The sequence below is a fragment of the Diorhabda sublineata genome, chromosome 4, assembly GCF_026230105.1.
Source record: "Diorhabda sublineata isolate icDioSubl1.1 chromosome 4, icDioSubl1.1, whole genome shotgun sequence".
In the NCBI taxonomy this organism is placed as follows: Eukaryota; Metazoa; Arthropoda; class Insecta; order Coleoptera; family Chrysomelidae; genus Diorhabda; species Diorhabda sublineata.
Genome location: NC_079477.1, coordinates 6,441,338 through 6,458,918, shown reverse-complemented (window position 1 = coordinate 6,458,918; position 17,581 = coordinate 6,441,338). Strand labels below are relative to the sequence as shown.

The 17,581-nt window shown below is 30.0% G+C and overlaps 3 protein-coding genes across 3 annotated transcripts; 2 read left to right on the top strand and 1 right to left on the bottom strand.

Annotated features, from left to right (window-relative positions):
- The first annotated feature begins 121 nt into the window (after positions 1-121).
- LOC130442351 (glucosidase 2 subunit beta-like) lies at positions 122-4,054 on the top strand. The gene is made up of 4 exons (XM_056776388.1): positions 122-670; positions 838-1,146; positions 2,450-2,650; positions 3,116-4,054. The coding sequence occupies exons 1-4, from the start codon at positions 190-192 to the stop codon at positions 3,697-3,699; spliced, it is 1,575 nt and encodes a 524-aa protein (XP_056632366.1). The 5' UTR covers positions 122-189; the 3' UTR covers positions 3,700-4,054.
- Positions 4,055-5,515: 1,461 nt separating this feature from the next.
- On the top strand, positions 5,516-7,946 carry LOC130442352 (glucosidase 2 subunit beta-like). Its single transcript, XM_056776389.1, has 4 exons — positions 5,516-6,097; positions 6,338-6,646; positions 6,716-6,919; positions 6,980-7,946. The coding sequence occupies exons 1-4, from the start codon at positions 5,620-5,622 to the stop codon at positions 7,558-7,560; spliced, it is 1,572 nt and encodes a 523-aa protein (XP_056632367.1). The 5' UTR covers positions 5,516-5,619; the 3' UTR covers positions 7,561-7,946.
- Positions 7,947-9,307: 1,361 nt separating this feature from the next.
- Positions 9,308-15,708, bottom strand: LOC130442350 (thioredoxin domain-containing protein 5 homolog). Its single transcript, XM_056776387.1, has 5 exons — positions 15,419-15,708; positions 15,047-15,296; positions 13,863-14,012; positions 11,810-11,965; positions 9,308-9,959 (listed from the first exon to the last, which is right to left on the bottom strand). Exons 1-5 carry the CDS (start codon positions 15,562-15,564, stop codon positions 9,504-9,506), a joined length of 1,158 nt encoding a protein of 385 aa, XP_056632365.1. The 5' UTR covers positions 15,565-15,708; the 3' UTR covers positions 9,308-9,503.
- Between the last annotated feature and the right edge of the window lie 1,873 nt (positions 15,709-17,581).

The window sequence follows — 17,581 nt, the reverse complement described above, 5'->3', positions numbered from 1 at the left end:
AAATAGCATTAAAAATTGATTAAATTATTTTTTTTAAAATTATATTTATAAATTTTGTATATATTTGGGAATATATAGTTAGTCTGTCGTCCAAAAGAAGATTGAAACCGCCTGACGTGTCCTCACTTGAATTTGACATTTTACGGCATGCGTGATTGGTGTCGGCGAAAAGAATTATCGTTTTAAAAAATGAATGGTAATTTTTGTATGAAAACCGCAAGTGTTCATTTTTTAATTTTGTTAACATTTTTCGTAAGGGAGATATTTTCATCGGAAGTTCCTAGACCAAGGGGAGTGTCACTTTCTCGTGCCTCTTTATATCCGCCAGATACAGACTTCATTTGCTTTGATGGAAGTAAAACTATTCCGTTTATAAGAATAAATGACGATTATTGCGACTGTTTAGATGCTAGCGATGAACCGGGGACATCTGCTTGTCCGAACGGATTATTCCACTGTACAAATGCTGGTCATAGGCCCTTAAATATACCTTCAAATAGGGTTAATGATGGAATTTGTGATTGCTGTGATGGTACTGATGAATATGCGACCGAAACTTCGTGCCAGAATAATTGTATCGAATTAGGAAGAAGTGCAAGGGAAGCTGCTCAAAAAAAGGCTGACTTAATCAAAGCAGGAAAACAGATAAGGGCCGAAATGGGACAAAAAGGTAATGATAATATGTCAATAGATTTGTTATTGTGTATAAAATTAAAGATTTAAATAAATACATCGTCAAGTATTATCCTAGTATAATACACAAATAGGTATTGATAAAAAATTGGTGTTACCAATACTAAATATAAAGAATATGGTTTCAGTTTTTATTTTTTGAAGGTGTTCAATTGAAACAAGAAAAACAAATGAAACTCGCAGATCTTAAAAAGAACAGAGACGAGGCGGAAAAATTAAAATTAGAAAAGGAAGCTTTAAAAAAAGAAATTGAAAGTTTGGAAGATAAAGCTTTGGAGTACTATAGGAAACTTGAAGATGAAGCTAAAATTATGAAAAAAGAAGAGGAATCTGCCTCTCAGAGAGCTGAAGCCATAGAAACTTTCAATAAGTTTGATTCAAATCAAGATGGATGGCTAGAAATTTCTGAAGTAAAAGTTAGCACATCATTTGATCGAGATGGTAATGGTGAAGGTAATATTTGTAATTATATTGGGGTGAATTTATACACAATGTTTCTCACTTATTTATTTTATTTAAACACACTAGAAACCATAAACTAAGCAATAAACTACTCTCTATTTATAATAATTATCCACTAATTCTTAACTATTCACTAACTTATTTGAATTCACCAGTTGCTTTTTACTATTTTGCTCTGTTCACTAGGACTTTCAATGATTTCCTTGCTGATATATTAGCTTCTATTTATACAATAATAATTTCTCGATAATTCGGTTCTAGAAAGTAAACAAAAAAATAAAAAGACTTTTCTAGCCCCTGCATGGACGATCGCGACATATTCAGAAGGTTGGGAATTGTGAGGAACAAATTTGAATTGATAATTTTCATAAACTTTCTTTGTTTTAGAACTTGTTAATTGACTAAAAACTTACAATTTCATTATATTTTTTTTGTTCATTCCAAAGTTTACACAAATTAAAAAAATACAAATCAATTTTGATTGTTCAAATAAGGGTAAAAAAATTAACATATATGGAAACAAAATTGTAAACAAATTGCAGGGGATGAAACTTAGGCACTCAATTTTACAAGGCATTCCTAACAGCCAACCCTAATATGCTCCATACACAACCAACTTTTACAAATTTTGCAAAAATTACCTGTTGCAATTTCCCTTTTTGCCTGGAAGGGGATCTGGAGCATCTTCTTCAGCAATACCAGCAAGTCCCCTAGCTGAAGCTATCTTCTGTTATCAACATTAATATTATCATTTCAGTGCACAGAGGAAACAAGAAGAACATTTCTTCCTGTTTTAGGAATATATGTTTTCACTGAATGCAAATAATGAGAAGTACATTTGCCATTTTCCCTTTAATGTAAATTGGGGGTAGGTTCACTGAACAACGCTCAGACGTTGGCACACATCTTACAAACTTGGATATGTTAATGTTAATTATTTTTACCATTCGATTTTACCATTTCATGAGTCTTAAAAGTCTTAAAGATACTATAAATATGAGAGTTTAACTAAGAATTATGTAAGAATTTATGGATTTTTGTTTTGACATGAATTGGTAGACTACACCCATGGAATGGAGAGCTAGAAATTGATTTTATGAAAACAAATCGCCTCTATAAAAAACAGTATGAAAGGTTTTCGCTTTATTTCCAAGAATTTTGTACCTTTTGTGAATAATCAAACAGCACCGGCTTCACGGTCTATGTTGGGTACAAGTTCGTAATAATAATATGTTCAAAACTATTGAAATTTTATTATGTCTATAATTAAGCTTAATTTTGATTATTGTTATAGTGTCTGATGAAGAAGCAAAATTTTACCTAAATTTTCAAGAATCTGTAGATTTAGATACATTTGTCAAAACATGTTGGAAAACTCTCAGGCCAGTTATCTTCAGAGAAGGTGCTGAAAAAACTCCAGAGAAAAAAGATGATGAAAATTTAGAAGAAGAAGATGAAATGCAAGATGATCAAGAACTCGAAGAAGAAAGTGAAGGTAATAAAAATCTTTCCTATTCTTCAATACACAATCTATGGTAAAATTCCTGCAGCATGGTGACACTGGTTTCAGATATTGTGACAGTCTGCAGACTATTTTTTTACTTGAAGATATGTGTTTCAAAAACAATAATAAAAAATCCCAATTTTAGGTACAAAAGTTTGAACTCTAGAAAGTAAAAAAAACAAAATCTGAAAAAATAAGCATGATTATAACTATGCACATAATGCCCACAGAGTACTATATTAATCTGTGGTAATTGCCATTGCTGATACCAATAACCAGTGCAATACTCTCCTTCCCTTCCTGGGAAGGGCCCCATGGGGAAGGGGAAAGTTATTTGATTAAATCAAAAATAAGTCTTTGTAGCCTTTATTTTCTCATGTGCTTAATGTTTAATAATATTGTTTCTCTGTTTGGATAAGTAATAATTTCTTGTCATTTTTGAACTAATTATTTCAGATCATGATTATGAAGATGAAGAACAAGAATCACAAGAACCAGAACAAGCAACTGAGGCACCACCAACCATCAAATATGATGATGAAACCCAACAGCTTGTAGAAAGAGCAACAGCTGCCAGAAATGAATATGAAGAAGCTAGGAAATTAGTAAATGATATAGACAGGGAAATTAAAAAGATTGAAGAATACCTTGGAAAAGATTTTGGAACAGATGAGGAGTTTGCTGCTTTAGAAGGACAATGTTTTGATTATGAAGATCACGAGTACATTTATAAACTTTGTCTGTTTGACAAAACTACTCAGCAGCCCAAGTCAGGAGGCTCTAATGTTAGATTAGGTTTCTGGGGACATTGGTCGGGTCCTGAACATAATAAATATGAACAAATGACTTTTGAAAGTGGTCAAAGTTGTTGGAACGGACCTAAGAGGACCACAGTAGTTAGAGTTACCTGTGGAAGTGACAACCAAGTTCTTAGTGTATCTGAACCTAATAGGTGTGAATACTTTTTTGAGTTTGTTACACCTGCAGCTTGTCAGGAGGCTCCTGTTGTAGAAAATGAAGATTTACATGATGAGTTGTGAGGAAAAATTAAATATTTTGTATAAAGATTTGAAATATGTTACTGGAATTTCACCATTCCTGATATTTCATTGTGATTATGTAGGTAAAGGTAAAGTGAAATCGTTTTTTTTGTGTCTGTAATAATTTTATTTCAGCTACCACTCATTTTTCATTGAAATGTTAAATTTGTACTACAGATTAAGGTACCCAATTAATTTATTATTGTACAAAAGATTTGAGACCTAAATGTAAAATTTTTGTCCAAAGTTTATAAGACTTTTATATATAATAATGCATGTTAACAGCATACTAGTTGAATTTTTGTTATAAAGTGTAAATTACCATTGAATAAAATATATTTATAAATATATTGACTGATTGTATTTTATTCACAATCCCTAGATTCTTCTGTTCACTGCTGAAAGGAGGTTTATAGTTGACAATAAACATAAATTGGTATCATGTTGTTATTTATTATAGAGTCAATAATCGTTATCTTATCAAGACGCGTAATCAGAGGCCCCTGAGGGGCTGTACCAGCAAATCGATTATAGCCGATATATAAAGGGCACAATCTAAGAATCTGCGAGCAATTGTTGATGCTTCCTGGTAAGTTTCGAAGCACATGATACAGTACAATAGAGAAGTTGAATGCATTACCAAAGGCTGAAATCACACGTTAATCTCATATTCCAACCATTGATGCAAGGAAGAGACGACGGAAGACAAACTGGCCAACAAACCTAACATGAGGTGTGAATTGTAAATTTTCATTGTTACCAAATAAACATTAATAAATCCCATGTGGTTTTATCCGATTCACTGGCTCATAGTGAAGCACATTTGCGTCAATTCCTGACTGCATTATATCATTTATTTTAATAATGGTTATAGAGCTAACAACAAAGAAAACTCAGTAAATCAAATGACAAACTAAACATAAAATCCATGATTTTTGGAATATAATAAAACTAGTAGAAATATATAAATAGCACTCTTGAAATTTTATTGCCAGTTTGTAGGTAGTAAATTAAGATGAAATACCATTAAACGAACTTTATATACCTATCAATGCTGCATTATTTGAAACTGTAGTTGACAAGATGAAGGTGTTATGAGAAGTAAGTGATACTATTTTTTCCTATTCATACTGTATTAAAAACCCTGTGTATATTAACGATGTATAAATCAAATTCTGCTTCTTCACCAAGATGGAAATATGGTAGTATGGGTGTTCAGTGGAAGAGAAATTATTTTAATAATATGACAATTAAATGAACATATTATATATTTTAAGATTTTCATAAATCAATTGATTTTTAAGTATTATTGATATTTTTCAAAATGTATTATTTATTAATAAAAATACTAAACCGATTCTGTGAAACTAGGTTTCTATTTTTAATGTTCAACTGATTGTTTTACAAAGTTTTTATCGGTTAGCTGCTGATAAAATATAATCTTGCATAATAATTGTATATCTTGAAAAACTTATTAGGTAGTACAAAACTATAGATAAAGATTCTAATACTTTGACTACCATAAAACGTATTCAAAAAGTTTTTTAATGAATAGGTGAAATCACAAAAGATCCAATGATTCTTCTTCTATTTATTTAGTTATTTCAGAACAAATCATAAATCAGATAAATGATACAATCAGTATTTTGAAGAATGTTTTTGAAATTTTAGTAAATACGTATATGTACATATATAATTTTAAGGACGTAATTTGACTATATTAACTAAGTTTGTTTGAAATTCCATGTGTGATTATTAATTTTCTTGAAACAGATTCTAATTGAAGAAGACTTCAACCACAAAACATACCTAAGGTATACCTAAGGTATGTTTTGTGACTTCAACTGTCTGACGTGTCATTAAATTTGACATTTTCCAGCATGCGTGATTGATGTTGGCAAAAAGAAGTACCGGTTAAAAATGAATTGTAGTTTTTGGAAAAATACAGCGTTTGCTAAAATTTTTATTGTGATATTTTTCGTGAGTGAAATACTCTCATCGGAAGTTCCTAGACCAAGGGGAGTATCTCTTTCTCGTGCCTCTTTATATCCTCCAGACAAAGACTTTACTTGCTTTGATGAAAGTAAAACTATACCGTTTACCAGAATAAATGATGATTATTGTGACTGTTTAGATGGTAGCGATGAACCGGGGACATCTGCTTGTCCAAACGGTTTATTTCACTGTACAAATGCTGGACATAGGCCATTAAATATACCTTCAAATAGGGTAAACGATGGAATTTGTGATTGCTGTGATGGTACTGATGAATATTCGACCAAAAGTTCATGCCAGAATAATTGTATCGAATTAGGAAGAAGTGCAAGGGAAGCAGCTCAAAGAAAAGCTGAATTAATCAAAGCAGGAAAACAGATAAGAGCAGAAATGGTACAAAAGGGTAAACATTTATATTGTGTCAAGTAGAGTAATTATATTTTCTTGAATTTACATTTAATAATTATATATATATCACTTTTTCTGAAAAGACGTTTTATCTATAATCATTTAAATAACAAGTTACTCCTTGTTACAATATGTTTACAAAGATATGAAATGAAATTTTCTAAGAATTTAAATTTATTATCAGTGGTGAAAATAAGTTGATAAAGTTTGTTTTCTTCACTTTAAATTGCTTTAGGTATCCAATTAAAACAAGAAAAACAAATTAAACTAACAGAACTTGGAAAGAACATGGAAGAAGCTGAAAAATTGAAAATAGAAAAGGAAGCTTTAAAAAAAGAAATTGAAAGTTTGGAAAATAAAGCTTTGGAATATTATAGGAAACTTGAAGATGAAGCTAAACTTAAGAAAGAAGAGGAGGAAGCTGCAGCACAGAGAGCTGAAGCCATAGAAACTTTTAATAAGTTTGATTCAAATCAGGACGGCTGGTTGGAAATTTCTGAAGTGAAAGTAAGGACTTCCTTTGATAGAGATGGAAATGGAGAAGGTAACATTTGTGACAAATTTGAATATATGCTAAGTTGAAAACTCAGCTAAAGTTTAAACATTGTTTTAGTATCTGATGAAGAAGCCAAATTTTACCTAAACTTTCAAGAATCTGTAGATTTGGATACATTTGTCAAAACTTGTTGGAAAACTCTCAGGCCAGTTGTTTTTAGAGAAGGTACTGAAAAAATTCCAGAGAAAAAGGATGAACTAGAAAATTCAGAAGTAGACGACATGCAAGATGAGGATCAAGAAATTGAAGAAGATGGTGAAGGTAATAAAAACCTTTATTTTTAATACATATATATTGAAATTATAAGATATATTATTTCAGGTCATGAGTATGATGATGAAGAACAAGAATCCCAAGAACCAGAACAGACTGAGGCACCACCAACAATCATATATGATGAAGAAACTCAACAACTTGTAGAAAAAGCAACAGCTGCCAGAAATGAGTATCAAGAAGCCAGCAAAATAGTAAATGAAATAGAAAGGGAAATTAAAGATATCGAAGAATATCTTGGAAAAGATTTTGGAACAGAAGAGGAGTTTGCTTCTTTAGAAGGGCAATGTTTTGATTATGAAGATCACGAGTATATTTATAAATTATGTCCATTTGATAAAACTATCCAGCAACCCAAGTCTGGAGCTTCTGATGTTAGATTAGGTGTTTGGGGATATTGGTCAGGTTCTAAACTTAACAAATATGAGAAAATGACTTTTGAGGGTGGTCAGAGTTGTTGGAATGGACCTCAGAGAACCACAGTAGTTACAGTTAACTGTGGAAGTGAAAACAAAGTTCTTAGTGTATCTGAGCCTAACAGGTGTGAATACTTTTTTGAGTTTGTCACACCTGCAGCTTGTTACGAGGCTCCTGTTGTAGAAAATGAAGATTTACATGATGAGTTGTGAGGAAAATTTGGTATAATGGGTTAATATCTATTTTCATTATTCTTGATATTGTCTGTAATATTTTCCTTCACAATTTATTTTATATGTTCAGTATTGTATACAAAAGTGAAATATTTTAATTTAGTTTGTGCGACCTATGTTATAATTTTAATTTAATATTTTTATTCAACTCTAATTTGGTACAATGTGTCCAATTATAGTTTGTTATTATTGTCCCAATGAAAATTTCTAGTTTAGTTCTTATTTGGTGAAGATATTGACCTGATTCAAGACTTTTTTCCAATATTTACAAGACTTTATATCAATATAAGTTTAGAGACTAATAGTCAAATTTTTGTTAAAAGATGTAAAATTATCATTGAATAAAATGTATGTTTATAAATAAATATACATTTTTATTTACAATCCTCAACTTCTCCTAATTCTTCACTTCTAAGATTGTAATAAATAAAACACCATATTGACACTTATTATTTTATTGATTGAGTACATCATTTAAATAATTCATTTTGGTTTTCTAGATACAAATTTCCCCTATACTTGTTACTATTATTGGTACCAGCATGAATAATTTATTTGATAACTGTATTTATGAGTTATTATTCCCACATCTTTGCGGTGGTGGTGATATTTTATGTCCAGACAGGACCACATCCTGAGCTGCAGTGTCAGCATTTGAAAAAACATTCTGGGTTTTTCTGTATTAAACTCAATCATATTGCTTCCAACCATCGCCAGAATGTGTTCAAGATCAGAATTGATGGTGGTGATTTGTTGCTATCTACGGACTTGGGTGTTAGCAGAGTTTATTGGGGCGATTGATTTGAACGAAGATACTAGTGTGCTATCATGGGCGAAGCTATAGATCGGGTTTGCAGTTTTGTTCATGTACTGGATAAAGAGATGTGACAAGATGCATTTCTAGAAAACACCAGCCGTTGATTTAAACCTTTTCTGAGGTGACCATAGTGACCTAGATTGGTCGGTCTTTGAAAAAGCTACTATGCTAGTCGATAAGTGAGGGTGACAAGCCATACAATCTTAATTTATTTCAAAAGTTGGCGTGCCAGAGTCTATCAAAAGCCTTCTAGTGCGATCCCCATATTTCTCTATAGCTTCAGTCCATATATTGGTGAAATAGTCCAGAAGATCCCCAGTTGATTTATGTTTACAGAAGCCGAATTGATACTTTACCACTTAAAAATTCTAAAACTGACTTATTTCCTCTTGGTAAGGTTCTAAGATATCTGTGTCTTTCATTTAGTATTTACATTTCTCCAGTACTCAAGTGACCTATTGGATTTTTTTAATGTAATAGTTTCGCATTAGGTCACTTTTATTCTCAATATGCCATATCGTTTTTATCTGTTCAAATGTATAGCGTTCTTCAAGGCAACTTTATTGCATTATATAGCAAACGTTTACAATTCTTAATATCAATTGGCTTTCCAAGTAACAATTTTTATAGGTGTCACTATCTGTTTCAATAATTGACACTTCTTTGAGGAATCAGGATGTACCTTAACGCACAGTTTGAACTGATGTCATTTATGTTCTTGTGATAGTTGTCACATCTTTGGGGGATAAAGATCATGCTACTTTTTCTACTGAAAACTACTGTTACTGTTCAATTAACACCCATGTTATTGTCCGCAAAATAGTTTTCCATTTTTTTCAGTGCAATTTAGAAAACAGATAAACTTTATCATTATCTTCTATTCTTTGTATTAATAAATGATGATAAAAGTATTTTAAATTTTTTATTTATTTCAGATTACATGGTTTTTTTAAAACAATTAAACGGTAATAAAATAATAAAAATCACAAACCTATATACATAAATCAATTTGTTGACAAACTTTATGTTTACAATATGTTTTGATGATACAGAATACTCAAAATGTTCCTAAACCTCTATCAACAAATTTCCATACTCCAGACATTTACAACTCATCGTGTCTGTTATTCTTCATTATATAATCATGTAAATCGTCTAAACTTCTAGAACCAGTGTATTCAGACATTTTCTCCCCGTCTTTATACAAGAATAAACTTGGGAACCCCTCAACTTCTTCATCGTTGCACAACTGTTTGTTAACATCTAAAGTACAGTCAATTTTGAGAATTTTAACGGAAGGATTATTAACGAACTTTTCTCTAAGATTATCCCAAGTAGGAGATAACCGTTTGCAATGTCCACACCAAGGGGCATAAAATTTTACAAAAGCAATTCCTGATTGGATGCTAGATTTGAAATCATCATTAGTGATTTCGCCAGATGGAAGCTGAGATTCAGTAGCTTCTGATGCCTGTTGTTTATCATGTTGTTCGGTACCCAGCATTTTATTAACATATTGTTTAAGTTCATGGTGACTTCTTTCACCTTGGTATTTGTCAATCTGAAAAAGAAATTTTTTCTGAATATAGATATTGGTTTCATGAAAGGATTAATAGATACAATATACACAATGATCTATTTTAAATAAAACAATTGCATGTTGTTGTGTTATGGACAGAATCAACAGCTTCATATGCTCTTCATTGACTTTAGGCAAGCATACGACACAGTTCGTAGATCAAGGTTCTATGAAGCAATATAATACTTAAAGATAAGCAAGGTAATGATAGATGGTTTAATAATAGAACAAGCTTTCAATGTAGATAGAGGATTAAGACTAGGTGATCCAATCTCGTTGTCATTATTAAAAATATTAGAAACCATTATGAGGAAAAGTCATATTAATACTACTGGAACTATTTATCAATAGAAACACCAATGTATTGTTAATGCAAACGATATAGCACTTTATCTAGATAAATATAAATACACAAGGTTCTAGCTAGGTTAGAAGTGAAAGCAAAGGAACATAGAGTACATAAAAATGAGCAAAAAATGAAATATATGGCAACGGAATGGAAGTAACAAAAACCAACAAGAAATTTTTTAATAATAGTGGATAATAGAAAAAAAATTCTGTTTTGAAGAGGTAACCCATTTTGAATATCTGGGGGATAACAATAACACGGAAATTCTAGTGGAGAAAAAATAATTCCATTCCGAAAAATAAATTGTATAGTTTGTTTTTCTCTAAATACTTGAAGTATGTAGTCATATTGATGAACATATTTGGTATAAACAAAGAAATTGTAATTCTCATTTTAAGAAACAAATTTTTTATCATTTTCTATTATTGGTTGCATTACAATATTTATCTTCTTTCCTCACACTAAAGCTATTTGGCTTGTTCTCTTTCCTCCTTTCATTTGGTATCCATTTCAGTATAATTTTTTTCCTTTCTACATGTTTATATAGTTATAAGGATATCCATTATTTCCTAAACTGGATTTTGTTCTGTAAACGCCCCTCAAAGTTTTAGTTTATGACTTAAAAAAAATATCAGAACCAAACCAGCGCTTAATATTCAAATTAACCCGTGCCTAAATCAGGATATATTTCCTATTTAAATAACATAAGTTTTTTGCACTTTTTACAGTTAATTTTTCCCACTGAAACAAATGAAGTTAAAAATAATTGAACAGCTATTTCTTGTAGGAAATTTATGTATTTATTTTATCACTTATCTGTGTGTATTTAGTTTGATTAAATAAAAATTATGGTGGAAATTTAAAAAAGTGATGAATTTAACAATGAATACAACTTTATCATTGAATAACTTTTAAACCATACAATCTATCAAAAAAGCATTCAAATCTTTATTGTAGAGCGTTAACTTCCCTAAAAGAAATAGTTGTTCAAGTATTTTTAGCTAAATTTGTTTCAGTGGAAAAATAAATTACAAAAATTCCATGTTATTTAAATGGAAAATGTATTATGATTAGGCATTGGTTAATGTGAATATTAAGGGCTGATTTGGGTCTGATACTTTTTAGGTCATAATCTAAAAATTTGAGGGGCGTTTATAGAACAAAATCAAATTTGGGAAATAACGGACACCCTAATAATTATATCATTTCAGACTTTATTACTCTAAGTATATTTTCAACTTGTGTCTATTTATCAATTTATCATCTACTTTATAATAGTTTTCATTTTTAAGAAAACTTTTGTTTGTGTTCAAAAAAGTTGCAATTAATAAAAGGATTGTTATTAGAAACTTAAAAAGCTAACGAATTATTATCAGCCCTAAAATAATGAATATTTTGATGCCAGTAAAACCAAAAACAATGTTTTCCTTGACTACCGTTGAAAAGAACAAAATCACAGGTTTAATTATTTGTTCATACTCACTTTTGCCCCATTTTCAATCCATAATAATGTGGGATATCCTTTCACTTCAAAATTATTACATATTGATCTATATTGAGTACAGTCTACTTTTCCAATGGTGATATCCTTTTCAAATTCAAGTGATTTAGCTAGTTGTTCCCAAGTGGGAGCCAATTTCTGAAAACAAGTAACAAAAGCTATAAATGGTAAAATACTACATTACGTATTTATTTGACAAATTAAAAGTTCATTTATTTATAATTGTAAAAGATCTAATTTGAAAATAATTTTTTTTTGCTCAGTAATTGTTCCTAAATTATAAATAGTCATAATCATATAGAACATATAAACAATTTTTAATGGTATTTATTTAAAAATAATCACCAGACAATATATTTCAAATGAATTTCACCCTAAAATGCTTAAATTTTTTCAATAACTACACTTTGTACCTTGATCGGTCCCATGGAAAAACAGTACCAAGAATGAATATAAATTTTAATAGAAATATATTTTTATAATTTGTTTTTTATTTTTTGATGTGTGGTAATCTTAGCGAACAGTGACAAAATAACTCCAAAAATTTTTAATGGCCGCGAAATTTATGAAGCACAAAGCTCAAGATCAAATAATTCCGTAATGTAAGAACTTACTTTATATTGAATTAATTGATTTATAATTATATAGAAGTTATAATAATTACCTAATAAAATGTAATTAAATTTTGGTTGCTTAAACATATTGAAGCTGCAACTAGTAGAAGCAGAAGCTTACCTAATTAGAATTGAGAAAATGTTAACATTTATAGAACATTATGGCAATTTGGCACACCAAAATAAGGGTTGGAGTAAATAGGGAAACATTGATTGTTTTAGTCGACATACTAATAAGAGCAATTTACAAATTTTATGTCACCCAAAGCAAGTACTGACTCTTGCTCAACAGCTGCAGTAAAAATCGTCACTCAAAATGTTCAAAGAAAGATAGAAAGAATTAACAAGGAAAAAGCACCCTCAAAAAATTATCAAATCAGGACAAAATACCGTAAAAGCTTTAACAAAAAATTTTCTTAAAACCAAGTTATAAAAGCAAACGGGGTCAAAGCACCATATAAAAAATAAAACAGAAATGACATCAAATGGTATTGAAAAATGTGTCCTGTTGAATATATAGAGGAACTATTTCACTCAGGAGATAATCCCGTCCAATAGTCAAATAACCATTAGAGCTCTAAGCTCCAATGTCATAAAATCCAAACTGGTTTTGAATGTCTGGATAAGCTAAATGAGCTAGACAAGAAGAATAAAGTTACCCTTCAATGGATTCTGGAGGAAACAAAACAATTGACAGACAAGCCCTTCATAGGAACTGAACCCTTTTGTGTCAACTACAGATCAATAGATAGAGTACGGAAAAGAAGGTAGATGGGGATAAAACCAGTAACTGACAATCTACAAGGGCCGAGGCATGAAACAATAACCAGAGAAGTTCTGCTAAATGTATCAACCTAGCAACCTATGAATATCAACAGGAGTCCTGTTGGGGCACTTTCGCCTCAATGGACACCTGAGGATGCTAGACTTAGCTATCTAAGCTTTCTCTAGAAAAAAATCATTTTCTTATAAAATATTCTGTAAATAGATAATATGAACTGTATTATGTATATACACTATTTGCCTACCAATTTCTCTGATAACATCAAATTGCAGTACAAAATAATAACAACTAGATTACTCTTTAAAAAGAATTTTTCTAAAAAATGTTTTTTAAACTGATGTTTTTTAATGAATACAGTAAGTTTTTTATATTAATTATAATAAAACAATATATATTGGCAAACAATAGGATTGGAACAATTAAAATAAATAAAAAACTTGTGAATACATTTTTATCTGCAAATACACATTTGTTTATATTTCTATGCAGTGCAGACATTGTTTTGGAATTAATTTTTAATGATTGTACCTTAAACAAATAAATATGCTTACATATAATTCAGAGTACAAACTTTATTTTAGGATTATTTTTAAATAATTTTTTATGGATTTTTGTTTCAAATAAATATGAGGATTACCTGACAATGTCCACACCATGGAGCATAAAATTTAATAAAATGTTTCCCAGTTTCAACATGTTTGTTGAAAGTATCTTCAGTAAGTTCAATTAAACCACCTACTGCTTGAGGTTCTTTAATTGTGGATTCCTCTGCATCAGATTCGTCGCCCTAAAAAACACATGTAAACATACTCTGAAAAATTTACAAATTCACTACAAAGTCTAAATACTTATTCATCCAAAATAATATAGAATCAAAAATGCATTTGAAGAGAAAAACCTACAAAGACTCTAGCTGGAAGTACATACCTATTTTATGTTCAAAGACTTTTGGTACATATAAGATAATGGTGAAGCAGAACAGCTTGCCCACAAGGAATTAATTTGTTAATTCAAGTCAGTTGAGTACAATGTAATTTTTTTTGTAAAAGTACTATTTTTTTGTGATTAAAATTACCAATTATTGTGTATGAATTCAAATTATAATACAAATCGAGTAATTTCCTTAGACAATTTAGAAATCTTACTATTAGGAGGTATAATTTTAGGATCTTTGAGTATAAATCTTATGTGGATAGTAATTATACGAAACTGTTTATTATTTCTCAAAAACAATCTTTGAAGATTTTGAAAAATTCTCAGTATTTTGATTTACTATGTTTTATTGAAGAGTTAAAAACAAATTGTGATGGAAACATTGGATATATAGAGAAGGCTACCCCATTTGTATTTATGCTTGAGTCTTAAACACTTATTTTTCTCTCTCTTATTTTTAAATAAATTTTTAATTGATATAAATTAACAATATAATTTTACCTAAAACATAATAGCTTGTCAGAGAAAGATAGTATGTATAGTAAGTTAAAAAAAATTATATGGTAAAATTACTAATTAAATTTTCTATTACTGCCTAGTAAATTTTATAAAACGTTTTGTGATTTTCTTAATCTAAATTGTATGTGGTTAGGTTAGTTTAATAAGTTGTTTTGTATTAAAACTTCCAAAACATTTTTGACTGACTGACATGTACAACTAATTCTTGTTACTTACATTTCTTGAATATAATGTAATAGAGTACTGAACAAATTTAAACAATTAATACCTAGAAATAGCTGCACGAACTACCTATATGAATGTATTATATGGAATTCCTATTTGTTTGAATTTCGACAAATAAATTATCTTTTCAGTATTTACAAGTACCTCTCTTAGTTGTTCATTTATGAAATTTGTTATTGAAGGCAAATCTCTTGTACCCTTAAACCGTACTCCTTCAGAATCCCCTACTTTATAAAATTTAAGAGTAGGATAACCAGTAATATCTTGTTCAGAACAAACTTCATTATCAGTTGTACAGTCAACTTTGGCAATTTTGATGTTGTTAGTCTCATCCTCATTTAACATTTCAGCTAATTGTTCCCATTTTGGAGCAAATTTCTGGCAATGTCCACACCTATCACGAAAAATTACAAGATTCAAAAGATTTTCGAAGAAAGTAAGGTTAAGTTTAGATAATTCAATAAAATTGATGTTAAACTATTTATTGGTGGTAAATATAAATGAAACTTCACTTACCAGGGAGCGTAGAACATTACAAAGTGGTTTTTCTTCCCGACTTCTTGTGAAAAATTTTCAGTAGTATATTTCACGGAATACAAATCTTCATGTGCTACACTTATTACTACTAGTGAAAATATTGATATTACAATTGGAAGACGCATGTTTAAAAATATACGATATGATTTAAATAATTATACTAATAAAGAACACTGTTTAAAGAAAATCCGACCCGGCGACTTTTATCAACAGAACTACAATGAAAATGAATTTATACTATAGCTTATCTACTGTTTGACAGTGACAGATCTTATCTTGGGTGCATTCCACTAAGTACTCACGGCGCTCACGTTCCACTTAGTTCAGAGCGTTATAATCGTAATTACAAGTAGAATTGATTTTCGAGGCATTTTGAGCGTTGAGATAAATATTAACGAATGGCATAACAGAAAAAATAAACCGAAAGCTTAACAGATTTACATTAAAGTAAAATCAAAATATCTTCTGCGGCGATAGTAAAATATTTGTTAGTGCGCTACAACATGCTTCAAAAGTACTTATAATTAGGACAGGGCAATTATCAAAAAATATAATCGATTATCGATTATATAAAATAATCGATTGTTTTCGATTAATCGAAAAAAATAAAAAATAGTCGATTTATCGAAAATAATCGATCATTCCAAAATAATCGATAAATCGGATATAATCGATTAATTGAAAATAATCAATTTTCGATTATTCGAAAATCGGAAATAAAGCTTCAAAAGAACGATTGCGGTTTGATTCCTACAAAAAACAAGATAAAGAGCGAGAATACCACTAGGAACATACAGAAGACATTATGGTTTGATTCCCCCCAAAAAAAAACAAACCGAATAATGAACCTACAGAAGATATTTGGAAGTAAGATTCTGATATTGAATTATGTTGAAATAATTATTCAGAAAATAAATTTTTTAATCGTTAAATTGATTATTATATTATTTGATTATTTTAACGATTGTACGAAAAATAGTGTGTATGCCATAGCCGCGAAACTTTTTAACGACCTCAAGATAATCTTGCCTCGGCCGCAAGCGGTCTCGGCGATAACTGTTCTTTCGGTACGTTAAAAATGTATTTTGCGGCCTAAGCATACAAATAACTATTTTTTACTTTATAATAAAGCTACTTAAAAACTCTCTTTTAAATTCAATTAAACTGTATCAAAACCATTATGCATTTTTGAGAATGAAAATAGGCAAGAAAAATTGTATTTTATAAAACCAAATTCTCACAGGATGTTGTCCACAATCTCTTTTGTATATTATTAATTAAAAGTGATAATTTGTCACTAACTCTTAATGGGCTTGTTTCAAAATAAACTCTTTAGTCTTAGATTTAGACTTGCAACTAAAAGCAAAACAAAAAATTATTATCTTGAAAGATGTTTGTTATAAATTTTTAGGAATGTTAACAAACGTTTTTTTCATAGTTAAAAAAACAAGCTGGTCAATATGATCTCCAGTTAGTGACGCTCTTAGGTCAGTTACTATTTGGCCTCCTTTGCTAAATACTCGCTCAGATGGAACACTGGACGCTTGAATACAGAGAAACTTTTTTGCACATTGGGAAAGAAAAGGAAATACATGTGCGTTATACTTCCACCATATCAGTGCATCTTCTTCAACATCAATGACTGGTATATTCATATATTGTTCGATTTAATTTTTAATTTTTACATTTAAACTCACAGCACTACTACCTTCAACAGTTTTCATAGATTTAAACATTGATGAAAGTCCGCTTTTCTTTTTTCCTGATGACGCAGCTCTATTCTCAGACACTGGAATTATTTCTAATTCGCTACTAAGTTGTAAGTAATATTATATCTTCAATTATCTGGTTTCCTGCAGAACTAAAAAAGGATCCTTTAAAACGTGGGACCATGAAGGTGGGAGTCTGTAATAGTTTATGAGTTTTCTCGTTGCTGTCATATATGTTTTTAAGTGTGTTTGTGAAGCCTTTTTAGTTCTACAATGTCTTCATCAATTTCAGTTTCATCGTATTCATCTACCAATGTTTTATTACCTAATTCCAAAGAAATAGGTAGAATGATAGATCCCGTTACATAATTTTCTCCAGACAGAGTTTCTGAAATGTTTTTAATTGGATTTAGTAATTCCAGGATAACATTCA